Raw genomic sequence first — 26,782 nt, 5'->3', positions numbered from 1 at the left:
GCCTGGGCCACCAAGTGAGACCCTGCCTCAAAAAAAAAAAAAAGAAAAAAAAAAGGCTTTCCTGTGACTTTCTCTTTACTCCTGGCAATCTATACACCTGTGGCCTTCCTGAAAGTTTGGTCTGGAGACACTCACAGTAGCTCTTTTGCCCATTGGTTCCACTCCATTGTCTTGCTAATATAATCCTGTATCAGAAGAGATATTTGATCTTTCAGGCTGAAATGCTGTCGTTTGATGTTATTTTAGGTATGAACATGCTAATGATGATAAGAGCAGTTTGAAATCAGATCCGGAAGGGGAAAAAATCCATGCTGGACTCCTGAAAAAGTTAAATGAACTGGAATCTGACCTAACATTTAAAATAGGTAATTACTTTTATAAGTCAGCTGTGAGGTTTGGAAGGACATTTGCTAACTGGCTTTAAAGAAGATGGCTTATCTCTTGGAGGGTTAGCACCTCTCCGGCTGAGTTCTGGGCGAAGGTGCGGTTCTGAGACCTCCCTCCCCTTCTGCAGCCTTGCCAGGCCTTTCTCTCTGTCCTTAGAATCTCCATGGAGGAGACCCCTTTGTGTGTGGTCGGGCCACTGGACAGGAGAGCAGGTCCACGTCTCACCCATGACAGAGGACTTGGGAACCCAAGTTTGTCTCATTTCCTTTGCAGGCCCTGAGTATAAGAGCATGAAGAGCTGCCTTTATGTCGGCATGGCGAGCGAGGACATGGACGTGGCTGAGCTCGTGGAGACCATTGCGGCCACAGCCCGGGAGATAGAGGAGAACTCCAGGGTCCGTAGCACCCATCAGTGTTCATTCCTTTTCTGAGTTTTGTCCCACCAAACAGTGGGGGTCACGAGGAAAGGAGCTGCCCTTGGGATGTCTGTTCGGTCTCTCTTAAAGTCTGTCAGTGTTTCCTGTAAGCTGGGCCTTGTGCCAGGTGTCAGGGATGCCAAGTGGGTTTGACAGCCCATGCCCCAGTGATCTCCCAAGCTCAGGAGGAAAGATCCACATAGCCACGCTGTGTAGTAACCCCGCCTTGGAGAAGAGGGCGGGTAGCTGGACACACAGGCAGACACATTCACCCCTGCCACCAAGGTCAGGGAGGACTTCCGCTCTGGAGCTGTGTCCTGAGGGTGAATGAAACAGGGACTGCTTTATGTGTGGTTCCCCCCATACCCCTTGCCTACAGCACTTCCCACCAGGAACAGACCTACTGCTGTGGGTCCCTTAGTGTGGAGGACCAGGCTAGAAGGCTGATCAGGTATCCTCCAAACAGATCATTACTTCCCTAAAATCACTCAAAAGGAGAGAAGAGGGGCCAAGGTAAGACTCCTGTAAAAGGAGAGAAGAGGGGCCAAGGTAAGACTGCTGTAAAAGGAGAGAAGAGGGGCCAAGGTAAGACTGCTGTAAAAGGAGAGAAGAGGGGCCAAGGTAAGACTGCTGTAAAAGGAGAGAGGCATGTGGCCGAGGAGCCAGCTTCATTCCTTCCTGGGTGGACTCCTTGAGGTTTCTTCCCAGCCTGACTTTATGACTTCTCTGTTTTCAAGAATACCTACCAAATGAGGCTGGTCACCAAGGTGTGTCTGCCTAGGTCTCTTATGAGCATTTTATCTGCTTGTCTTTGATTTTCTATTTTTTTTTTACACGGCATTTCAATGCAGGATTTTATTGACCTGCTTTTGAAATATTCCCTCAGTGCGGTGTTACTAGCTCTTCTGGGCCCCAGGCGAGCAGCTTAAACAAGTAATGCCTTTCTTGGTCTTAACCGCAGCTTCTGGAAAACATGACAGAGGTGGTTCGGAAAGGCATTCAGGAAGCTCAGGTCGAGCTGCAGAAGGCAAATGAAGAACGGCTTCTGGAAGAGGTGAGGCCCCCGACGGGCAGCAGGCTGGGGGCACCACCACGAGGCCAGGTGACCCTGAGCACTGGTCGTGTCTTGCAGGGGGTGTTGCGGCAGATCCCTGTAGTGGGCTCCGTGCTGAATTGGTTTTCTCCGGTCCAGGCTTTACAGAAGGGAAGAACTTTTAACTTGACAGCAGGTAGGATGGCGTAGCTGCCTCCCAGGTCTCATTGACCTTGGGAGCTTTCACCAGATGCCCTTGGGTCCCAACACTCTTTGCACGGAGAAGCCCGGCCTGGTTGGTTCCCATTCTTCGTCACTGGGTGTGGGCTGGGCATCTGAGGAGACAAGGTCTGGTGTGCCCTGCCCTCTTCCTCCCCCTACACCCTGGCGGCTGAAACAGCAGGGAAGCAGCTACCCGCTCTCTGCAGCTGTTGCCACCGCTGAGGCCATGAGGACGCGCCTACTCAGCTGTGCAGACTCTTAGGGTGCTGTGTCTTGGGCATTTTGGTTCAGGGTTAATACTTCTTGTCTTCACATGTGTTCTGCGCCAGCAGAGGACGGCTTTTGCAAGCAGCAATGCAGAGACTGAAGCATGGAGCGCTGGCAGAGTTTATTTTGAACCAGGCAGCCAGCAAGCGTTCCAGCCGCTGGAATGTGGGGAGGAGACTCCTTTCCTGTTCTACCGAGGAAGGAAGTTCCTACACTCGAGCCCCTTCCTTCATTCTTCCCCAGGAAACGATGGCTCCATTGTCATGAAAGCAAAAGATAATCTGATTTCTAATCTCCCAAGCCTTAGCCTTCAGCAGAGGCACCCACTTCTTGTGGCTACAGTACATTTCCCTGTTGGGCCTGGCTCCCCGGGTGCACTCATGCGGCACTGCTGGCGAGTGCTGGCACTGTGAGGCGCTTTCTCTAGCTCTCAGCACATTCATAAGTGCTCTCGTCTCCACCGGTCTGTGGCAGGCTCAGTGGCTGGAAAGAGGTTATTGGGGAGCAAGGCTATGTGAGGGCAGGTGGTGTCTTCCAGGGCGGCCTGTGCCTGTAGTTTCCACCCAGCCCTCTCTTCTCCCGCAGGCTCTCTGGAGTCCACGGAACCCATATACGTCTACAAAGCACAAGGTGCAGGAGTCACGCCGCCTCCAACGCCCTCGGGCAGCCGCACCAAGCAGAGGCTTCCAGGTAAGTGACCCCCCCCACGCTGAGTTCAGGTATTCCTTTGTTTTCTGGGTTCTTGAACTCCAGAGGTCTATTTCTCTTCATTTAAGACCAACCACCGCCCTCTCTTTAACCATTTTGGTGGCTGTGGAATTCAGCCTTGAAGAAATCCCTCGGTAGCATGCTAAGGGGAAGTTGGGGTCTTCTTCCCCAACTTCCCCCCAACAGTGAAAGATGACATTGTCACTGTGGTGTTTCCCCTCCTGCGCATTTCCTAATGGAGATGACCTTAAGAGTTCCCTGGCCTGGGGAGCATGTTGGTGTCACGCTAGCAGCTCTTGGTTTTCTCATCTCTGAACACACCTCAGAGCCAGTAGTTAAGATTTCTGCGGAAGCCGTGTCCAGAAGTAAAGCAGTTACCTGCTGCAGAGCCAGCCTGTGTCGCGGAAGTCTCCTCACTGAGCCTCGGCGCGGTCTGTCTGCCCTTTCTGTAGGCCAGAAGCCTTTTAAGAGGTCCCTGCGAGGTTCAGATGCTTTGAGTGAGACCAGCTCAGCCAGCCACATTGAAGACTTAGAAAAGGTGGAGCGCCTGTCTGGTGGGCTGGAGCAGATCACCCTCGAGGCCAGCAGCACTGAGGGACACCCAGGGGCTCCCAGCCCTCAGCACGACAACCAGAGCGAGGCCTTCCAGAAAGGGGCCCCACACCCAGAAGATGACCACCCACAGGTAGAAGGAGCGGAGAGCTTAAGATAAGACTCACTGTGTGGTTTGAGACTCTACTGAGTATTGTTTCAGGGAAGATGAAGTTCTATTGGAAATGTGAACTGTGCCACATACTAATATAAATTACTGTTATTTGTGCTTCACTGGGATTTTGGCATAATTATGTGCCTGAAAGGTAGGCTTTCTAGGAGGGCAGTCAGCTCGTCTAACTTCCTGTAAATGTAGAACCACCAGGAACTGTTTGCTGTCCTAATACCACTTTTTCCTAAGTTACCATAAACGCTTTTTATTCACAAAAAACACTTCGAATTTCAAGTGTCTACCACTTGGACCCTTGCTCTTTCTAAACATAAGCCTAAGTGATGAGGTTGCATGTGGCAACTTTTTGGTCAAACAGCTTTTCATTAGCATTCTCCAGGTTCTCTGCGACACTTCAGAAGTGAGACTGGCCGTTTCCTTTGCTGTCGGTGTTAGTCGGTCTTTAGTATGATCAACTTGCAATATACAACGGGCCTGCTAGGCTTGAAGGAAAGCAGTGTTTGTGGGATTGTAAATAAGAGCATCAGAAACCCTCCCCAGCTACTGCTCTTCCTGGAGACTTAGTAAGGACTGTGTCCACTTGAGCTGTGGCAAGGCTGCTGTCTAGGACTGTCCTCTGCCACAAGCCCGTTTCTCCCTTTATATACTGTTTGTAAAGAGAAACTATGTAAAGTCTCCTCCTGACCATATATTTTTAAATACTGGTAAAGCTTTTAAATTGGCACATAAGTACAGACTGTGCTCATTTCTGTTTAGTAGGTGAAAACCCAATAGATGCTACCCTTAAGAGCCTGTTCTTCCGTGTGCTGCATAGCACCCACCTGGGTTAAAATCTGAAAGCAAGTACCCCTTTGACTTGTCTCCCACTGAAGCTTCTGCAGCTTCTACTGCCCTGGCAGCTCACCTGGGCCCAACTCAGAAACACGAACCAGCAGATCACTCTCATGCTGATCCAGCCAGGCTCCCTGCTTCAGTCAGTAGAAGCTCGCACGCACTGCCTGTTCCTCCTTTTCCGAAGTACTGCATCACTTCGTAGTAAGTCATGGCCCCTGTGCCTTCTTAGTCCAGCGGAGTCAAAAACTTTTGGGAGACCTGAAAATGGGGAATTCACACTGGGTTTCTGGACTGTAGTATTGGAAGCCTTAGTTATACCGTATTAAGCCTATAATTATACTCTGATTTGATGGGATTTTTGACATTTGGCACTTGTTAAAACAAATGCAGGGTTTTTTGTGGGTTTTTTTTGGTGCAGATGATTAAAGTCTTCCCTATTTGGTGCAATGAATTATAGCAGATAAAATGGGGGAGGGGTAAATTATCACCTTTAACAAAATTACATGTTTTTATATATATTTGGAATTGTTAAAACTGGTTTTGCTGAAACATTTCACCCTTGAGATATTATTTGAATGTTGGTTTCAATAAAGGTTCTTAAAATTGTTAACAGTGAATTCAGTTTATAAATGTTATTACAAAAGACTTACCCAAGTACCTGAAATAGCTGCTGATAGACCAGTGGGAGGTAGGGTCTCCTCTGCCCCTTGTTACTGACCAAAAAAAAGCTGGACATCAACTTTTTAGTAAACCGAAAAGTAAGTCTCAACAAATGCCTTTGCCAAAATAAGGTTTTATTTTGAAAGTCATTTGAAAGACAGGAGGGAAGGAGGCCTACGACCCAACGGATGTAGGTTCCAAATCTGGATTCGTGCCAGCCCCACCAATGGTCTCTGTCAGGCCAAAAAGGTGCTTTCTTTGGTAATTCCTGTTTTTTAGCTTCCTGGAGAAGAGATCTTTTCCCACAAGCCATCTTCATTTTTTTTGTAGAGTAGGGCTTTATTTCCAGGAAACAGTGTGTTAGTTGGAGATGGGTATTTTTTTAAAAACATCAAGGTAGATCTAATATGTTCAACAAAGTGAGGCGGCTCAGCCAGAGGCGAAGTAGAAAGATTCTGAAAACACAAGATGGTGGGCATGAGAGAAGTCACTTTGCTGTCCCCCGCTTTGATAAAGATGTCAAAGTATCTTTGTTCTTGGCCACATATATAGTAAATTACGTAAGAAATGAGGTGGCTTGGATTAATAAGAAAGAAGTTGAATGCTTACTGCTTTACCCACACAAATTTCCATCCAGGACTTGACATATCCCCAGTTGATATACAAGTTAAATGGGGTCTGTCAATGGCATCCAAAAAGTAAAAGGGGAAAGCAGCTATGACCTGGTCTAAACCCTTTTTTTTCCTTACAGATGGGGAAACCAGGGTCCAGAGATTTAAGACTTACCCAGCCTGTAAACTCTCACCTCTAGTATTTGCTTGTCATCTTGCTGCAACCAGAAATCCACATGTGGAAATGGCGTCCAGGAGTACGGTCCTATACGAAGTTGTTCTGTCTCTGCATCGTAAATGCTAATCATCTAAAAAAGAACGTGTCAAGAATAGAATTTCAGGAATGTCACCCACTTTTCAAACCCTCCCAGTAACGCAAGCGCCAGTGTAGTCCTTTCATGCATTTCTCTGCATAAGCTTCGGAAAGCCTGTCTGAAATAACAAACTGCCAGCTACTGAACACGTCCCATGTGTCTGCTGCTGCACGCTGTGGGGCATACACATGACTGCTGAGCGCCAAGAGCAGTCCCACAGGACAAGGGTGTTTTTCCCATTTGGGGTGAAAACTTGAGGCTCAGAGAAACGGGGCCCACTTCCCAGGTCACATGTCCAGTAAGCCTCAGAGCTGGGCCTCAAACCCAGGTGCGTCTGACTAAAGTCTGTATTCCTCATTGCCTCATTATTTATACCCCAAACAACTGATCACCTTGCAATTTAAAAGCATACAGTGCCTGCTGCCCTGTCTCTGAATTGACAAAAGACCACAGCGAAAAGTCTGCACAGTCTTAACACTTCTACCACCACTCCTAAGAGAAAGATAGGAAGGTGAACAGAATGGCTCCTAAGTGTCTAGAGTTCCCCCTCCCTGGAGAGGGAAAATGCAACCTTTACCCCATCAAAAGAAAGAAGCTAATTTGCCAAATGATCCATTCCCTGAATTCCCAAATTTGCCAATGGCAGCCTCGGCTTACCCAGCAATATTCACTTTGGTAACTGAGACTGAAATATGTTCTGAGTATCAAACTAAACTAGGCCTGTTATGCTCCTTGAGAAGTTCTAAAAATGTTAAAAGGGCTGGCAAAACAAATCGCTCTGAATTCAAACACATTTTCCAGTGAAAACATCAGCATTTCATAAATGAGAAGATTTCTTTGGGGTGGCCTTAATATGATTTCTGTTTTTTCACACTTTGAGCATTTTTAAAGCTTCCACCCATTCCTCAAATGGCATATAAACCTTTTCTGTTTTCTAACTTTCAAAATTACAGTGTTATTTAATTAAGTACACTGAGGGAATCAGACTTTAATTTGATCATTATTTTGGGTTGTTTCAGCAAATGGCTCTTCGGTGACCGGGTCCAAAAGAATGCCTAGTCCCGAGTGCAGGGGGAGAAACCTCCACTCCTGCGTCCCAGGTCTCCTCTCTTTGTAGGAGCTTTATAGGAAGGCCCTTACGAAGTAACAGAAGTTTGTTCTCTTTGAATTCAGATGCTTGGGTTCACACATACCTCCCACACCTTTTAGGCAGAGTACTGGAGCTGATGATGACCTCAAGATGTTCATTACTATTTTGAGACAGTGAGTGTGGGGAGGTATGTATGTATGTGCTGGTCCCTGCTAATTGACAACTGTAAAGAAGCTGACATACAGCATAAACTTTTCTAAGATCCAGAAAACTTAAGGCCTTGATATTTGATGCCTTTTTTTTTTTTTTTTTTTTTTTAACCCCTTAACAAAGATGATTTCAAACTCACTGGTCCTCCTGCTAAAGTCCGCGCGGCCCGCAGCTGCTCCTCTGGACCCCGATCTTGAAAGGAGGCTCTGTAAATCTCTGCAGTCTTAATATTGACAGCTGTGAAGGACAACAGGATGACTCTGAATTGACAAAAGACCAAGGCAAAAAGTCTGCACAGTCTTAACGTTTCTACCACCACTCCTAAGAGAAAGATAGGAAGGTGAACAGAATGGCTCCTAAGTGTCTAGAGTTCCCCCTCCCTGGAGAGGGAAAATGCAACCTTTACCCCAAGAAAAGTGCAGGGAGGCCCGAGCTGAACTCGATGAGATTTTGTTCTACACCAAGAGCTGCTTTTCCACATAGGAGGCAGCCATTCCTTCAGCTGGACGTGTAGCAAAACCTCTGGTCAGCTCTACTGGTGTACAGTCAGGGGTAGGTAGGTGAACTGTGATCGTTCTGTTGGAATCTTCACAATTTAGTATTTTATACATACATAAAATTACAGAGAATAGAACAGTGAACACCGTGTACCTACTACCCAGCTAAATCAATCAGGTATCACCGATACAGCAGCAGCTCTCTGAAATACAACCGATTCCTCGCCTTTTCCTCAGGAGTCCTGGGGCTGTCAAGCAGGGAGGATGGTTCTGGGTTTTCTCTAGCCTGAGTTTTACACTTTAGAGGACTTCTGTTCTCAAGCAAAACCTCCTCAGTTTCTGATGTATAGAAGGATTCCAGCGCCTGCTTTCCTCCCCCAGTGCACTGGCAGGAGAAAAGTGCGCCTGGCCTGGGGTGCTGGGGAGAGAGGGAAACAAAACCAGGCGCTCTCCCAGCTCCTGGGAAGGGTGGGCAGGGCCTGTGCTTTCTATTTGCTACCATGTTACTGCTTCAAAGTCTTAAGAAATGAATGTTACCTCAGTTTTGTAGGTAAAGCTTAGAGAAGTAAGCTACTTGCCCAAGGTTTCACAGCAGATGTTGGCAGGAGCTGGGATCTGAACCCAAGGCTGTCCCATCCTGACAGCAGTGGGGTCACTGGTTTGCTGAATTAAGACTTTAACGGCACATGTGACCAAGCCTCCAACCCACAAAAGATGCACACTACTTACCAATGCCATATATTATCGGAAAGTGGTTTTCCTTTTCTTCCCGGTCATTTAATTCTACAAAATAAAAAATGTTCAAGATACACTTTTTAAAGAAATACCAATTATTTTTACTTTGTATAATGAAGGCCAAGAAGGAACTCAATGCAGAAAGGGAGGAAAATTCCAGAAAATGAAAGGGATTGTGGCCCTGTTTCCCTACCCTGTCCCAAGGCAGGGGGGTTTATACTGAACAAACTGGCAGCTGCAGAATTGGTCCCCACTCCCCCACCTTCTCCGTGCACCCGTCTGCCACACAGGTGGTGGCTCCTCTGAGATCCAGTGCCCCCCTTCCTAGGAGACGAGGGGGCCGCATTGAAACTGAGGCTGGGCAGATGGTGACAAGGGCAAGAGGAAGGCCATCCCACCACAGGAAGAGCCAGAACAGATGCTGGCCAACCCGTGACAGCAGTGTGTGCCAGGACTTGGGCCCACTGCAAGGCTGGGGGCAAAACAGTCCGAGACCCACATCTTCACTTTGGGACAAATGGCAGAACTTACCTGTCACACACAATGTCACTAAGTGAATGTCATCTTCTTGCCTGTCAAATTCACCTACGATGAGAAGTTCAAGACTGGATGTCAGAAAAGTTCCTCTAGTTACCAGAACAAACTGCTCAGCAAGCCAAGCACAGGCAGAGACAGCAGCCAGCTGAGTGTGCTCCACCCTACACCCCAACGCCCACGCCCAAGCAGCCACAGCCTGGCCTCTGGGGAGCTGACACCACAGAACCCTGACCGCCAGAAGACAGCCACATTCTCAGCCTCAGGCCCAAAGGAGCCTGGGCTGAGCCTTCCCATTTTTTCTCCTCATTCTGAGAGTTTTGCGGGGACCCATGGATTCATAAGATTTTTACTTTTCTCCTAAGTAAACTGTTTTCCTGATTATCAGAGTTGTAAAAACAAACATCTGGCCACTGTAACAGATTTGAAAAATACAGGAGAACATAGGGAAGTTGGTTTTTAATGTCCATAATCCTAGCACTGTTAATAATTAGTGTATTTTCTTCCGTATTTTTCTGTGCTCAGCAGAGCTGACCATAAAGACAATTTTACTTTTTTTTTTTTTTTTTTTTAAGATGGAGTCTTAGGCCCTGTCACCCAGGCTGGAGTACAGTAGAGCAATCTCTGCTCATTGCAATCTCTGCCTCCCGGGTTCAAGCGATTCTCCTGCCTCAGCCTCCCGAGTAGCTGGAATTACAGGTGTGCGCCATCACGCCCAGCTAATTTTTATATTTTTAGTAGAGACGGGGTTTCACCAAGTTGGCCAGGCTGGCTGGTCTTGAACTCCTGATTTCAAGTGATCCACCAGCCTTGGCCTCCCAAAGTTCTGGGATTACAGGAATGAGCCACTGCGCCCAGTCGACAATGTTATATCCTGATTTGCTTGTGCATAGGTATTTTCTCATGTAATTCTCACCTTTATGTGTTATTTTTTAGTGACTACATAATTATTATTCTGATAACATCAGATTTCCTGTTATAAGTAATGTTCTACTGCTCATCTTCAGGCTCAAATCTCTGTGCACATTTCAGATTATTTTCTTAGCATGTATTTCCACAAGGGGAATTACTGGGTCAAAGGATATGAACCTTTTATTTATTTTTTGAGACTGAGTCTCCCTCTGTCACCCAGGCTGGAGTGCAGTGGTGCGATCTCAGCTCACCACAACCTCCGTCTCCTAGGTTCAAGCAATTCTTCTGCCTCAGCCTCCTGAGTAGCTGGGATTACAGGCGTGCACCACTATGCCCATTTCGCTCTTGATGCCCAGGCTGGAGTGCAATGGCATGATCTCAGCTCACCACAACCTCCACCTCCCGGGTTCAAGCAATTCTCCTGCCTCAGCCTCCCAAGTAGCTGGGATTACTACAGGTGTGCTCCACCATGACCAGCTATTTTTTTATTTTTAGTAGAGACGGGGTTTCCCCATGTTGGTCAGGCTTGTCTCGAACCTCTGACCTCAGGTGATCGGCCTGCCTTGAACTCCCAAAGTGCTGTGATTACAGGCAGGAGCCACCGCACCTGGCCTAATTTTTGTATTTTTAGTAGAGACAGGGTTTCACCATGTTACCCAGGCTGGTCTTCAACTCCTGACCTTAGGTTATCCACCTTCCTCGGCCTCCCAAAGTGCTGGGATTATAGGCATGAGCCACTGTGCCCGGCCGGATATGAACCTTTTTTAGGAGTTAACTCAGGGCGAGACCCTGTCTCTACAAAAAATTTAAAAATCAGCTGGGCATCCGTCCTGGCTAACACGGTGAAACCTCGTCTCTACTAAAAATACAAAAAATTAGCTGGGCGTGGTGGCGGGCGCCTGTAGTCCCAGCTACTGGGAAGGCTGAGGCAGGAGAATGGCATGAACCCGGGAGGCGGAGCTTGCAGTGAGCCAAGATCGCGCCACTGCACTCCAGCCTGGGTGATAGAGCGAGATTACGTCTCAAAAAAAAAAAAAAAGAAGAATCAGCTGGGCATGGTGGCATGCACCTAGTCACAGCTACTTGGGAGGCTGAGGAGGGAGGATCACTTGAGCTCAGTAGGTTGAGGCTGCAGTAAGCCATGATGGTGCCACTGCACTACAGCCTGGGCGGCAGAGTGAGGCCTTCAGTCATGATGCCAAATTGCTTCCCGGACAGGCTGTACCATTGTATGAGTAAGCTTACCTCACAACCTCGTGGTTAGTCCACACACAACAATGTCATCTTTGTTTCCTTCTTTCTTGAAAATATTTGCTAATTTAGGCCAGGCACAGTGACTCACACCTGTAACCCCAGCACTTTGGGAGGCTGAGGCAGGTGGATCATGAGGTCAAGAGTTCACGACCAGCCTGGCCAACATGGTGAAACCCTGTCTCTACTAAAAATACAAAGGTGGGTATGGTCGCTCACGCCTGTGATCCCAGCTACTCGGGAGGGTGAGGCAGGAGAACTGCTTGAACCCAGGAGGCAGAGCTTGCAGTGAGCTGAGATTGTGCTACTGCACTCCAGTCTGGTCAATAGAGCAAGACTCCGTCTCAAAAAAAAAAAAAAAGAAAGAAAGAAAAAGAAAAAAACATATTTGCTAATAGGGAAAAAATGGTATCATCAATGTTTTAATTTTCTGCAGATTAAAATGGACATTTTTGCCAGGAGGGAGGGTGGCTCTGTTTTCACACAGTTGAGAGCACTTACTGTTTTGGAATGTGTCCACTGCTGTTTTAGTAGAAAATCTTGTCTCCAGCCCTGCTACCCTACACATGAGCTCCATGCATTCAGTGTTTCTGTGAAATTCCAAGCGAGGCAGTCTGTTTCTCTACGCTGCTCCAAGTGGGGGTACCCTTCTTAGGTTTTGTACTAGTTGGGATTTTTAACCCAAGCAAATACAGGTACATATTTGTGTCCAATTTGGGGGAAAGAAAAAACAATGAACTTACTAAGAAGTTGATGAGTGAGTTTTTGTGACAACTGCCTGTCGTCGCTGAAGCCTCCAACGAGGTGCACTTCCAGCCTGGCAAAGAGATGGGACAGGGGTCAGAGGCCAGAAGACGACACCGGTGCGTGCACTGGTCTCACTTTGAACTTTCATTCTCACTTTCTGTGAACCCTTGCTCTACAGCAGAGCTTCAGGTCATCTTCGTGCCACCGCAAAACAAAATACCTGCAGCACACTGCCAAGGCCAATGGCAAGCTTCTGGGGACCCTGCCCGGGGCCCTGATGACTCAGGGGATCCATATCTGAACACAAACGTGATGCCGCCTCCATGCACCAGTGGGGAGCACTGCTCTAGAAGAGTACAGGCACAGGACGAGCACGATGGCTCACACCTGTAATTGCAGCACTTCGGGAGGCTGAGGTAGGCGGATCACTTGAGGTCAGGAGTTCAAGACCAGCCTGGCCGACATGGTAAAACTCCATCTCTACTAAAAATACAAAAATTAGGCCAGGCGTAGTGGCTCACACCTGTAATCCCAGCACTTTGGGAGGCTGAGGCAGGCGGATTGCTTGAGCTCAGGAGTCTGCAACTAGCCTGAGCAACTCTATCTCTATTAAAATACAAAAAAATAGAACGCCATCTCTATTAAAATACAAAAATAGAATAGAAACTCCATCTCTATTAAAATACCAAAAAAAAAAAAAAACAGCTGGCCGTTATGGCAGGCACCTGTAGTCCCAGCTACTTGGGAGGCTGAGGCAGGAGAATTGCTTGAACCTGGACGGCAGAGGTTGCAGTGAGTCAAGATCGTGCCACTGCACTCCAGCTTGGGCTACACTGACTGCACGTCAAGGGAAAAAAAAAAGAAAATTAGCCGGGCATGGTGGCGCACCTGTAATCCCAGCTACTCGGGAGGCTGAGGCAGGAGAACTGCTTGAACCTGGGTGGTGGAGATTGCAGTGAGCCGAGATCGCACCACTGCACTCCAGCTCTGCGCAACTGAGCAAGACTCCATCTCAGGGGAAATAAATAAGTTGGGCGTGGTGGTGGGCGTCTGTAATCCCAGCTGCTCGGGAGGCTGAGGCAGGAGAATCACTTGAACCCAGGAGGCAGAGGTTGCAGTGAGCTGAGATTGTGCCATTGCATGCCAGCATGGGTGACAGAGCCAGACTCTGTCTCAAAAAAAAAAAAAAGTTTGGGGCCAGGTATGCTGGCACATACCTCTATTCCCAGCTACTCGGGAGGCAGAGGTGGAAGGATTGCTTGAGCCCAGAAGTTTGAGACTAGCCTGGGTGACAGGGTGAAACTCTGGCTCTAAAACAAATTAAAAAACAAAACAAAAAAAAAACTGAGCAACTGCCTCTTGGAAGCCCTCCTTAGGAGTCACACTGCACATGAGCACAGTGAAACTCTGAGAAGTCCTGCAATTGAAAAAACCCAACTTTGTTGAACCCAGTGTTTCCCACACTCATCTACTACCCCCTTTTCCACAGCCCGCCAACCGGGGGAATCCATGCTCGGCGAAGTGTTGCCGGACTTCACGCTGCCTTCTGAGACACACAGTCTTCCTAAGGGACGAACCAGAAGCTTGGATGTATCCAGCATGGGGCACAGCCTCAAGGGGCCGCCTCATAAACTCCGAGTAGTAAGGAGAGCTGTGCCCACCATGGCTTTGCTCGCCACTGGGCCACCAGGTTTGCCTCTGACTCCCCAAGTGATCACAGTTGTTCTACAACAGATCAGGAAGAGCTGACAAGCATGTTCTGAGAACCATGGAGCACACTGTGTGGCAACATAATGACGCTGATTATGTCCCCCTGCCGAGGACAAGGTGACAGGCAAATGAAAATACCATTTTGGGTCTGCATGGGTCATATGCCCATGAAGTCAGCCCAGCCTTGGCACAGACCGCAGAGGCAGAATTGAGAATCGATCACTATTGACTAGCCAAACTTTCCCAGAGAACTCTTTCCTTCCCTTCCTGACTCCCGCGATTCCAAGCCTTTGTATATGATGGGAATAATTCACTCAATGGCTGCCTTAGACTTCAAATAAAATGAGAGCAACGCCTGCCAGGTCTACACAAAGACAGAGCAAGGAGAGGGGACAGGTGTGTGAACAGTGCTCTTGAGAGCAGGCCTGTGTCATCAGCCTCCACTTAGCTCCTGTGTGCTCCGGCATGTTGGGCCTCAGTGCCTGTCTCTGTCAAACGCAGGCAGCAGATACTTTACTGCAGGGAGAGAGGATAGGTGCTGCGGGGGCAGCCGGGCTGGAGGCTGCTGCTTCTCCAGCAGTCCGTGGGAAACTACCAATCTGCTAGAATTTAAAACTGCACCCCCCTCAGCTGACAGGATCACTTGAGCCCAAGAGTTTGAGACTAGCCTGGGCAACATGGCAAAACCCTGTCTCTACAAAAAAAAAAAAAATACAAAAAACTAGCCAGGAATGGTGGTGCACACCTGTGGTCCCAGCTACTCGGGAGGCTGAAGTGGGAGAATCACCTGAGTCTGCAAAGTGAAGACTGCAGTGAGCTGAGATCACACAACTGCGCTCCAGACAGGGCAATACAGCAAGACCCTATCTCAATAACAACAGAAAGAGAACAAGAAAAACAACTACAGGCCTCGCCCCCTGACAGTCCCCACATCTTCCTGGCCTCGTTTTCTCCACACACCGCCTCACCACCCAACACCCCCTTCTCGTGAACAGTCTCTCGGCTTCGGAATACGAACACCTTGGGCCAGGCTTTCTGTCTACTCTTCACTGCTGTGTCCCTAGAAACTACAAGGGGTAGGTGACAGGAAGCAGTTAACAAGTAACTGCGGGAAAAATGACTGCACAAAGAGCTACCACACCCAGGGGGGAGCAAAGCGACCTGAAAATCGCAAACGCGACGTTGCTAAGGGGACATCAAGTTCAAAGTCAAGCCTTCCATCTCAAGTCCCACACCCACTCATTCACTCAACCACTGCTGACGCAGTGCCCACGTCGTGCCACGTTCTGTTCCAGGGGAACGAGGCACACACAGCGGTGGCGGCATCCTGTGTTCCCCTAACAGCTTCCACGGCCACGTCCTGCACGCAACGGTTCCAAGATCCCAATTCACCTATGAGAGCAGCGTGGATCTCACCTTCCACATTGAGCGTGGTCGGAAAAGGATTTTATGGAGTTCATGATCAAGGGGACCTCAGCTTTGGTGTCGGTTCCGTCACAATGTGTCAAGCAGGTGGCCCCATTACCTGAAGAACAAGGGTAAAAGGACTCGAGTTATTCCTGATGCGAGCGCAGTGCGCAGGCCGAGACTCCACCTGTCCCTCTGGACCGCCTCGTCTTTGGATATCCTGTAGGGGAAAAACGGAAAGGTCTGTGCTGCCCAGCCAACCCATTCTGACCAGGACACCAGGGAGACACCATGCAGACCAGAAAAAAGGTAAGCGGAGTCCGCTTCCAACAAGACACCAGGAAACTCAACGCGAGAATTTCAATGGTCCCAAAGGTTGGGTCAGTTTAAGTAATGGTTTCCTTCACCTCTCTCGTCATACCTGTGTGCCTCAGGACCACAATGTGACAAGTAGTGGCATCATCAGAACCCAGAATGGAGATGGAGCCTGTTTAAAAAAGAAATAAAATAAAATATCCAATAGCCTTTTGGGATAATGCCCAATTCACTGCTTCCTAACCTACCATCCTTTGGGGAGGTCACTGCAAGCTCTCTTTGCTGAACATACAGAAGGCCCTGGGGTCCCACTTGTTGAACAGACTGACCTCTGAGAAGTCTGGCTCTTTCCTGTTTAATTAAAAAAAAATAAAATAGTGATGTAAATTAGTGAGGATGGAAAAACTAAAGATGTGGAGAGAGCCAAAGCGGGCTCTGGCGGGCAGCACGGTAGTGTGTCGGGAGTGTGTGAGCGCACAGAGAGGCTCAAAGAAAAAGGCAGCAGCCACGGTCATTCGGAACAATGCAGAGAAAACGATGAGGTTCTGCACAGTGGTTTAACCTACGAAATCAGATGTCATAGTAACCTATGAAATGAGATGCAAAAATTCTTTATTACAGTTTTTTTTTTTTTTTTTTTTAAAGAGACAGGGCCTCGCTATGTTGCCCAAGCTGGTCTTGAACTCCTGGGCTCAAGCAGTCTTCCTGCCTTGGCCTCCCAAAGTACTGGGATTACAGGCGTGGGCCACTACACCCGGCTGTCACAGTTCTTTACTAAAGAGTATGAGACTCTTCACAATTAAAAGAAAATCAGATTACACAGGAATAGTGGATGGATGGCTCTGAAATCACATCCCCCTTTTTTTTTTGGAGACAGTCTCTCACTCTGTCACCCAAGCAGGAGTACAGTGGTACAATTTCAACTCACTGCAGCCTCCACCTCCCAGGCTCGAGCGATCCTCCCACCTTAGCCTCCTAAGTAGCTGGGACAACAGGCCTGCACCACCACACCCAGCTGATTTTTATACTTTTTGTAGAGATGGGGCCTCCCTATGATGCCCAGGCTGGTCTCAAACTCTTGGACGCAAGTGATCCACCTGCCTTGGCCTCCTACTGTGCTGGGATTATAGGCATAAGCCACCATACCTGGCCTCCTCTTTTTTACCTTAGTCCCTAACCTAGTAATTTCAATTCTGGAAATCTGTCCTAAGGAAATAACTCAAAATGTGTTCATCTCTGTGTTATTTGTTTTGTCTTTTTTTTTTTTTTTTTTTGAGACAGAGTCTTGCTCTGTTGCCCAGTCTGGAGTGCAGTGGTGTGATCTCAGCTCACTGTAGTCTCCACCTCCCAGGTTCAAGTGATTCTCATCCTCAGCCTCCCCAGTAGCTAGAATTACAGGTGGGCGCCACCATGGCCAGCTTTTTGTATTTTTAATAGAAACCGGGTTTTGCCATGTTGGCCACACTAGTATCAAACTCCTGGCGTCAAGTGATTCGCCCACCTTGGCCTCCCAAGGTGCTGGGATTATAGCATGAACCACCGTGCCCTGCCCCCTGTGTAATTTGTAATGGGGAAAAGCTGGGAGCAACAATGGAAAAAGTAAGTAAATTATGCACAGAACCAAGTCACAACCACTAACTACACAGTCATCAGAAATGAAAACTATAGGAAAAAGAGTTTCAAAATGCTAATTGAAAAGCAAGCTATAGAAGCAGAAAAAATGTTTTGAAGAGCTATAAATGTGCCGTTAATATGACAATGATTCAATGCTTATAGAGAAAAATACTGGAAGGAAATTTCACCAATACGACCATGGCTGTGCCAGAAAGAGCCAACATGAGTGACTTCTGGTGCTGTTGTCCTCTCTTCTCTCAATGTTCTATCACATAGTTATTACTAGAATATAAAAACCGAATGGATAAGGCAAATTTACGAAAGATATGTTAATACTAAGTGTCAATAATCTAATTGAATATTTGTACAAACTTATTTAGTGAGCTTGCAAAAAAAATTAAGTGGTTAAAAATTCAAGTGGTTAAATTATTTAATGAAAACTTTTTCAAAAATGTTAAATTGATATAACACTACAATGTATCATCATTTCCTTCTTACTTGCAACAAACTCCTGGATGAACAAAATCTTCCTCAAATGTCTGGGCAACGTATGTATGTATTGCCTACCCGGGAGGGCAGTTTTGCAGTCTCAGTCTTCTATCGACTTCCTGCCATTCCGCATGAGTGGTGCTAATTTAGGTTAGTGCTCGCTTAATAAAACATAAGAGCAGCTGGGTACGATGGCTCCCAACTGTAATCCCAACACTTTGGGAGGCTGAGGAGGGAGGACTACTTGAGCCTTGGAGTTCAAAACCAGCCTGGGCAACAAAGGAATATCCTGTCTCTACAAAAAAAAAAAAAAAACAAAACAAAAAAAACAAAAATTAACTGGATGTGGTGGCGTGTGCCTGTAGTCCCAGCTACTCTGGAGGCTCAGGTGGGCGGATCACTTGCAGCCAGGAGGTGGAGGCTGCAGTGAACCATGATTGTACCACTGCACTCCAGCCTGGGTGACAGACCAAGACCCTGCCTCAAAAAAAAAAAAAAAAAATTAAGATTAAACTAAAAGAAGACATGTAATAAACATAATGATCAGCTTGATGACTTACACAGCGTTTTCTTCTGTTTATACACTTCCATTAACCAGAAGCAAGATGTCAATGAAAATGAGACAAGCCCCTCAATTTAAGAAACAAACTAAAGATTAAATGAACTGCAGTATAAAATTAGATTGGCAAGACAGCCTTGCTTGCTCCAGAAGTCAACGAGAAACGGGTGTGACAGACTGTGCTCTAACTCGAACACCTCTACAGGTGAGAGCCTCTCATTCTCATTCCACTTCCTACCTCACCTTCATTCCGAATAACATAGGGGAGACTTCAGAATTCCCTCTTGATTACTCCTGAAATACTTACCTTCTGCTTTGCTCTTGGAGGGGAGGGGAGGGAAGGGAAGGGAGGGCGCAGAGGCGAATTTTTAACACTCATTTTCACAACTGGGTCACCACTCAAAAGCAAAGCTATTTGTGAGAAATTAATTATTCCTTTCACAGAGACCAGAAAGCATGTCTCTCTTCAACACAGCTCCTACGATTTCCCAAAGAAATAAAAGCAAACATTATCGGAAGAGAGAAAGGCAGAAAACTAACGCAGCAGACTACTCTGCTCTATGTTTTAATTTCTGTTTTTAGACAGGGTCTCACTGTCTCCCAGGCTGGAGTGCAGCGGAAAGATCGTGCCTTACTGCAGCCTCTGGCCTCAAGCAATCCTCCCACTGCAGCCTCCCAAGGAGCTGGGGGCTACAGGTGTGAGCCATCACACTGAGCTAATTTTTGTATTTTTTATAGAGATGGGAGGTCTCCCTGTGTTGCCCAGGCTGGTCTCGAACTCCTGGCCTCACGTGATCTTCCTGCTTCAGCCTCCCAAAGTGCTAGGATTATAGGCATGAGTCACTGTGCCCAGCCTCTACTTTTTTTTTTTTTTCCTTTAAGAGATAAGGCCTCACTCCGTTGCCCAGGCTGAAGTGCTGTGGCCCCATCATAGCTCACTGCAGCCTCGAACTCCTGGGCTCAAGCAATCCTCCCACCTCAGCCTCCTTTGCAGTAGCTGGAACCGCAGGCGCACACCACCACACTTGGCTAATTTTTCCTCTTTTAAGTAGTGAAAAGAGTTTACCCAAACTTCCCTTCTTTGGAAAAACACACAGTCCTACTTTATAAATTCATATACAAATAGTCCCAGTTTTCTTAACCTCTCATATTCTCTAGACACTAATATTTGCTTTAAAAAAAAACCTTTTCCCTCAGTCCCTCATCCCTATTTCCCAATTCCTATTCAATGGCAGTATTCTCTTAACCCAGTGACCAGCAGATTTTCTGAAAAAGGCCAGACAGTAAATATTTGGGGTTCTGCAAGGCCGCAGTCCCTATCACAATTGCTCAACTCTGCTGTCACGAAGTGAAAGCAGCCACAGACCATACAGATGGTATGTGTACAACTTTATAGGTGACACCGAAGTTTTCATTTCAATACAATTTAACATGTTACAAAATATTATTTTGATTTTCAACCTTTGAGAAATATAAAGACCACTCTTGGCCTACAGGCTATACATAAACAGGGTCTGGCCCGTGAGCTGTGGCTTGTTGACCTGTGTCTTAGCCAATCACCGAGCTGTGACCTAGGGGATGATCATGTGGCCCTCACCCGCGCTGTCCTGTTTGTCAATTCTTCCTTTATGAACAGGAGAGGGGCATGAAAGTGATTTGTGAACCATAAAGCACAACGGTATATAAGAAATTATGAGACCCAACACAGTGGCTCATGCCTGTAATCCCAGCACTTCGGAGGCCGAGGCAGGAGGATCACTTGAGGTCAGGAGTTTCAGACCAGCCTGGCCAACATGTTGAAGCCCCATCTCTACTAAAAATACAAAAATTAGCCGGGTATGGTGGCGGATGTCTGGTATCCCAGATACTTGGGAGGCTGAGGCAGGAGAATCGCTTGAACCTGGGAGGCAGAGGTTGCGGTGAGCCAAGATCGCGCCACTGCACTCCAGCCTGGGTGAGACAGCAAGGCTGCGTCTCTCAAAAATAAATAAATAAATAATAACAGCAGGAACTCAGCTATGCTGTGTGCATCGTGTAGACTCTGTGGAACTATATCACCCAAGATGTTGCACGACTGCTGACCGCGTACCCAGTGACTGGTTAACAGTGACTAAGGGAGTTCCCTCAACAGCTCTGGCCAAAGGAACTTTCTGCAGGGATAGTCAGTCTATATTCGTACTGTCTCATTAGGAGCCACTCTGTCTGCTCAGCACTTGAAATGTGGCTACTGCTACTGAAGAACTGAGTTTTCAATTTTATCTAATTTTAATTGATTTTTGATTTAAATCATAAGTAACCACATGGCTCGTGGTTACTATACTCAATAGCAGGGGTCCAGAGTTAAGGGCAGGCTGCCAGGGTTCCAATCCTGGCTTCCCCGCTCCCAGCATGTGGGGCCTGGGGCCAGTTTCCCAGCCTCTCTGTGCCTCACAGTTCTCATCTGTAAAATGGGAATAGCAGTAACTTGCTGTGGTGCTTGGCAGCTTCCACTGTATTACTGTTATTGTTGTTATTTGCTAGTCATAGCTACACACAGGCTTCGAACTGTTCGTACTCCATACTCAGAACACATCGTCACATGAAAAAGACACATAAAACAACATATAGCAAGCTATCATTGTTTAAAAGCAAATTATATACAAAGAAAAACCTCCATTAGGACTTTCACCAAACTGAAGAATGGTTGTAGTCATACATTACTTTTTTCTTCTCTATATTATTATATTTTGCTTTCCTACAAAGAGGACACCCTGCTTTATTACATAAAAATAATCCAGGCCGGGCAGACTGGCTCACACCGGTAATCCCAGCACTTTGGGAGGCCGAGACGGGCAGATCACTTGAGGTCGGGAGTTCGAGACCAGCCTGGCTAACCACAGTGAAACCCCGTCTCTACCAAAAATAAAAATATTACCTGGGCATGGTGGTGTGCACCTGTAATCCCAGCTACTTGGGAGGCTGAGGCACGAGAATCACTTGAACCTGGGAGGCGGAGGTTGCAGTGAGCAGAGATTGCTCCACAGCACTCCAGCCTGGGCCACAGAGCGAAACTCAGTCTCCAAAAAAAAAAAAAAAAGATTCCAACCTTTAATGTCTCCCTATTGCTAAGTAGGTGAAAAGTCCATCTAAGCCCCTTGGTCATTTGGTCATCTGGGTACAACCCACCTCTGTAGGTTTACTTTCCATGTTTCCCCTGCTCACCCTGGCTGCTCTGGGGAAACTGGCCAGGCCACCCACCCACTGAGCCCTTCCCCTCCTGCCCACTGCGCCCCAGGCGGCTTGCCCAGCTGCGATGCCTTCACCCTTCTTTTCAAACCTCTCTCGTGCCTGCATCCTTCACTTACATTGCCGCAAATCAAGGTGATCGCCCCTTTCCAAAGTTCCTGTAACACAAACTGGTCCCCAGTACACAGTCTTTCTAGGACATGTCTTCTTAAATAGGCCAAAACCTTCCTTCCAGAGGAGCAGCCCCGGTATGTCACCAAATCCCCCTCCACACTTCAGTGTGCAGCCCGGGACACCCATCTAACTTTCTATCACGAACATTTTCAAACAGACAAAAGTAGAGCATCCCCTAAATTCTTCAGGCTGCTGAAATTATTTTTCCTTGGTGAGCCCTGCTCCTGACTTCGCTAGTTAACAGGACAGTAACACAATGCAAGGATAAAATGACACACCATCACACCTAGCTCGGTGCATGCTGGCTAACAGACGATGCTCGGTCCTGAAATGCAAGCTGAGAATCACACACAGCTGTCTGCCTTCTCCCGTCAGGAAGTACTTCTCACCCTTCAGATCACGTTCAGGGGTTATTTTGTGCCCTCATTTATGCAACACATCTTTACTAAGCGCCAATTCTATGCCAGGGACCGTCCTACGCTCTGAGGATACAAAAGTGAGGATACTACTCTTATCTGCCTTCAGGAGGCTTACATTCTGGGGACAGATCAAATAGAGAACAAATGAGCAAACAAAATAATCACAAACTGTACGGCTGTGACAGATGAAACCTCTAAATGCCTTCCCCAGCCCCACACACTTGGTCAGGTTCCTGTGCTTCACATCTCAGAGTGAAAGGGGACGCTTTTTGTTTATGGCACTTAACAGTTTACAGTATCTGAGATTTCTTCCATCAGAAAGCATTCTCCCTTCTAGACTATAAACACTCCGAGGGTAGGGACAGTGATAAGTACGGTGCCCAACAGATATTAGGGGCTCGATATTTGATTCTCAAATCAACGAACTGATTGAGTCTCCTTTAACAGGATCTATGGCAAGTAGGACGTTTGCCTCCCCCGCTCCACACCCCGCTCTTTTTAAAAACTAAGAACCCCCTTGCAACAGCCCCTGCAGAAGCGTGGACAAGAGTTGAGAGATCCATTTGAGCACAAAAGCAGAAAAAACAAACAAAACCCGTGCATCAGGGCGTGGTCCTATGGCCCAGCTGGGGAAAGCAAGGCTCTCTCTTCCGGCTAAAAATAACTCGGCGCCCTACGCCCCGGGGGTAGGGGAGACAGGAGGAAGGAATGGGGGTCCCCGCCAAGATCCCCCGGCCCAAACGCTCTCCGAAGCCCGCCCTGGAATAACCTCCTGCTTCACGGGGACGCAAGGACGAGGCAACGTTCACGGCAGGCTGCCGGTCCCCGAAGGGGGGCGGCCGGATTTGCCTACACGGACCGGCCCCTCTGGGGGCTGCAGCCGCCCCGTCTGGGAATAAGGGTCCCGGCGTGTCCTCAAGTCTCAGTGCTGTGCGACCTTGGGCAAGTCACCTAACCTCTCTGGGCACCCGTCCCCTCCCCCGTCAGAGAGTGGCCTCTGCAGCAGTCCGCTGAAGTCTCAAGAAGGCAAAAGCTCCCGGACCCCTCAAGGGGAAGGCGCCAGCCAACAGCCAGGGCTCCGGATGTGCCGACAGCGCCAAGTTTCAAGTCTGTGTCGCGTGAGACGAGCGGCAGCGGGGTGAGGACGGCGCTCGCCCGCCCTGCAGCTTCCCCTCGGGCCCGCCCCGAAGCCCCGCGCCGCGCCCCGCTCACCTCCAAAGGCGGGTGGGCTCGGACGAGGTCCCCGGCGGACTGCGGCAGCCGCACTCGCCTCCCCTCGACGAGCAGCGGCATCGCGGAGGCGGTCGCCCAGGCAGGCCCAGGGAGGCGGCGGCCCCCCCCGCAGCCCCGGGCCGCCCGCCACCCCCGCCCCTCGGGCCGCGCGTCCCGCCTCGTCCTGCCCCGCCCCGCCGCGGGCGCTGCCGGGAAGTGGAGTCCAGGCGGAGGCGGCGCTGGCCGAAGAGTCTGGAGAAATCCTGGACGGGGCCGCAAGGCCTCACGGGAAATGTAGTCCAAAGCCAGGAAGCGGCCCCGGAAGCAGCCCGCGGCCCGCCTCCTCCGCAAGGGGCGCTGGGAAGTGTAGTCCCAAAAGCGTGGGAGTGAAGGAGGCGGGGAAAGGGGAGCGGCCAGAGAGCAGCTGTGCGAGCCAAGAGAGCCTCCGGGCGAGTTCCCGGGGCGGGTTCTGGCTCCGGCTACTGCGCTTTAGGTCATTGCTCCACGCTTCCCAGGTGTGTGACCTTCCACAAGCTTGAGTTTGGGACCCTGCTGTGCAGCTCCGTGGGATTCTCTATTCAATGCGTAATAAACCTAATCAGGCGGGCACGGTGGCTCACGCCTGTAATCCCAGCGCTTTGGGGTGCCGAGGCAGGAGGATCGCTTGAGGCCGGGAGTTCGAGACCAGCCTGGGCAACATAGCGAGACCCACCCTCCCCCATGCCCTCGTCTCTGCCAAAAATTTAAACATTTAACTGGGCATGGTGGCATGCACCTGTAATCCCAGCCACTCTGTAGACTGAGGCGGGAGGATCTCTTGACCCCAGGAGTAGGAGGCTGCAATGAGCTATGTTTGGGCACTGCAGAGGGAGACTCTGTCTCTAAAAATAATAATAAAAATAAACGTAAAGAGTCTTAAACTGGGAAAATATATGCTGAACTGTGCTAGCCCCACGTACTAAAGAGATCATCGATAACACTTCGTGGTTGGAATCCAATAGGCCACTCACAGGTGGGCTGGGAATCGTGGGGGAAGGATTTGCGGATACTGACTGCACAGCCCCTAATCTGAGGACGGGTCTCCAAGGCGAGAGGCGTCTCATTGTGGAGCTCTCTTCTCAAATCTGGAAATACTGCTCAAATTCATCCGACTCTGCAGCACATTAACAAAAAGTAATTTTACAAAAGATACAGTGGTGAGTTTACAGAAGATACCGAGGAGCCACATGATAGAGCAGAAACTTGATTAGAATTTTATCATCTGTATTCATCGTCTTTCATAAATCTCCCGCTCAGCTTACAAACCCCATTCAACAAAAATACCAGGACATTTACTACAGTAAAGAAGTGACTGCAGAAGATGGTGTTCGCATCGCCAGGTTATCCAACTTCCCACCCAAAATAACTCTATTTCTAGCTACCAGGAAATTATTTCTCTGTATTATTACACCTACATTTCTCGTTTGTCCTCACAAATGTAGGAGCTACTATCAACACCTCATGTGTCATTTGTCCTCACAAATCCAGGCGCTACTATCAACACCTCCATTATAACAGATACAGTAACTTGCTCAAAGTGGTAAAAATAAGTAGTAGCACCAAGACTGAACCCAGCTTTGCATGATTCCAAAGGCAGTGCTCTCCATCACTATAAGATGCTCCTAGACTGTAAACAACTCATTCTAACGCAGGTGACATGAAGTAAGTCGCAACTAGGAAAATCGGAGCTAAAAACAGGGTTTGAATCCAGGGTGATCAATGACGAGCAGGCTGGCCTGGAGCAAGCTATTTAATTTCCCTGAACTGGTTTTGTAGAACAGCATGTTTGTTTCACCTGGTACATACTAAACACTCTAAAGATAGCTATTATTGGAATTGCAGAGCAAAGGGTAGTCAGTGAAAGTGAGGCATGTGGAAGTGCAAAGGTGAAGAACAAGGGTCTATGGGTTCTGCCTGGGGCTGGTGCAATTTGCCTAACTAGTTTTTCACTTTTTTTTGGGTGATCTTTTTTCAAGTAATCTCAGGTTATCAATCTCCTAGGCTGAGTCCTGCGCTAAAGGACTAAATGAGCCAGATAACAAGCAGGAAACCACTCCCTACCTCTCTTCCACCCCAGCTCCACAAAGTTTGGTCTACAGGCAATGAGGAAGCAATAGCAGCTGTGTGGCCAGCACTGCGGCTCATGCCTGTAACCCCAGCACTTTGAAAGGCCGAAGGAGGACTCACTTGAGCCCAGAAGTTCGAGACCAGGCTGCACAACACAGGGAACCCTGCCTCTCCATCAAATACAAAAATTAGCTGGGCACGGTGGTGGGCCTGTAGTCCCAGCTACTCAGGAGGATCAGTCAAGCCTGAGAGGTCAAGGCTGCGACACTGCACTCCTGCCTGGGTGATTAGAGCAAGACCCTGTCTCAAAAACAAAACAAAGAAAAAAAGAAAGCACTAATTACAATGTTGGAAAGCCTGTTTCAAGATAGGAAATCAACCTGCCTACCTCACAAAAAGGCTGATGGCAAGGTTCAAAGACTATATACAGGGAAGGATTTTTTACATTACAATTTTTTGAGGCCAGACATGGTGGCTCACGCCTGTAATCCCAGCACTTGGGGAGGTCGAGGCGGACAGATTGCTTGAGGTCAGGAGTTCAAGACCAGCCTGGCCAACATAGTGAAATGCCATCTCTACCTAAAGATACAAAAATTAGCCAGGCGTGGTGGTGCGTACCTGTAGTCCCAGCTACTCGGGAGGCTGAGGGGGCGGATCACTTGAACCCAGGAGGTGGAGGTTGCAGTTGAGCTGTGATTGCACCACTGCACTCCACCCTGGGTGACAGAGTGAGACTCTGTCTCAAAAAAAAATAATGATGGAACATTATATAGAACCTTAGTAAATATTTAGTGAAAGGATCTCAGTTTGTTTTTCAAAATTTTTAACATAGAGATGGGGGTCTCATGATGTTGTCCCGGCTGATCTTAAACTCCTGGCTTCAAGAGATCCTTTTGCTCGCCTCTCCAAGTGCTCAGATTACAGGCATGAGCTACCACACCTGGCCCCAAATTATTACATACATTATAAATCCTACTCAACGATCCAGTCAGACTGAAACACACAAAAGGAAAGCATTTCATGGAAGAAAACATGGTGGAGCTTTGGATGTTCAATTAGTTGAAACAAAAACACTTGCAGTTGTAAACCAATGAACAGTTCTCAAGGCAGCCTGCACCTTCAAATCACCAGGGGGCTTTAAAAACCATCCATGTCCAGATCCCTCTTCTGGAGACTGATTCAATCAGAGGTTGAATTGGTGTGTGATGTGAGCCTGGGCATCCTTAGCTTCTCAGCACTCCCTGAGGGATTGATTCTAGGGCATACCCAGGGTTAAGAACCACCATCATAAGCACTGCATGGCAAGGGAAACACACTAGTTCCTCCTCTCCAGTTCAGATCTAAGTTGGTACCAGGGAGGTAGGTATTATGGAAGAAATGGATCTTTTTTTTTTTTTTTTGGA

General features: G+C 48.1%; 2 protein-coding genes across 9 annotated transcripts in view; one reads left to right on the top strand and one right to left on the bottom strand.

Annotated features, from left to right (window-relative positions):
• The window catches only part of PDXDC1 (pyridoxal dependent decarboxylase domain containing 1), a 59,471-nt gene extending 53,366 nt beyond the window's left edge, over nucleotides 1–6,105 (top strand). For 2 of the 6 annotated variants that reach the window (XM_007986367.3, XM_007986368.3), the window contains 7 exons: nucleotides 247–365; nucleotides 661–782; nucleotides 1,765–1,857; nucleotides 1,936–2,032; nucleotides 2,911–3,015; nucleotides 3,486–3,718; nucleotides 6,000–6,105. In XM_007986367.3, the coding sequence (XP_007984558.2) occupies nucleotides 247–365; nucleotides 661–782; nucleotides 1,765–1,857; nucleotides 1,936–2,032; nucleotides 2,911–3,015; nucleotides 3,486–3,718; nucleotides 6,000–6,059 (829 nt within the window). In that variant the 3' untranslated portion in view covers nucleotides 6,060–6,105. Of the gene's footprint in view, nucleotides 1–246; nucleotides 366–660; nucleotides 783–1,764; nucleotides 1,858–1,935; nucleotides 2,033–2,390; nucleotides 2,546–2,910; nucleotides 3,016–3,485; nucleotides 5,199–5,999 lie in introns of those variants that run through there. The other 4 variants (XM_037989827.2, XM_073015186.1, XM_037989828.2 and 1 more) reach the window with 3 other exon arrangements.
• NTAN1 (N-terminal asparagine amidase) lies at nucleotides 5,362–23,454 on the bottom strand. Of its 3 annotated transcripts, XM_007986374.3 has the most exons (10): nucleotides 23,274–23,454; nucleotides 15,830–15,932; nucleotides 15,688–15,753; nucleotides 15,276–15,384; nucleotides 12,146–12,219; nucleotides 9,237–9,290; nucleotides 8,700–8,753; nucleotides 7,613–7,710; nucleotides 6,054–6,167; nucleotides 5,362–5,703 (listed from the first exon to the last, which is right to left on the bottom strand). In XM_007986374.3, exons 1-10 carry the CDS (start codon nucleotides 23,352–23,354, stop codon nucleotides 5,524–5,526), a joined length of 933 nt encoding a protein of 310 aa, XP_007984565.1. In that variant the 5' UTR covers nucleotides 23,355–23,454; the 3' UTR covers nucleotides 5,362–5,523. The 3 variants fall into 3 exon arrangements, with proteins under 3 accessions (XP_007984565.1, XP_007984569.1, XP_007984577.1); XM_007986378.3 differs by lacking the exon at nucleotides 15,830–15,932; XM_007986386.3 differs by lacking the exons at nucleotides 15,688–15,753; nucleotides 15,830–15,932.
• Between the last annotated feature and the right edge of the window lie 3,328 nt (nucleotides 23,455–26,782).

Source organism: Chlorocebus sabaeus, chromosome 5 (genome assembly GCF_047675955.1).
Source record: "Chlorocebus sabaeus isolate Y175 chromosome 5, mChlSab1.0.hap1, whole genome shotgun sequence".
In the NCBI taxonomy this organism is placed as follows: Eukaryota; Metazoa; Chordata; class Mammalia; order Primates; family Cercopithecidae; genus Chlorocebus; species Chlorocebus sabaeus.
This window is presented reverse-complemented; position numbering and strand designations above follow the sequence as displayed.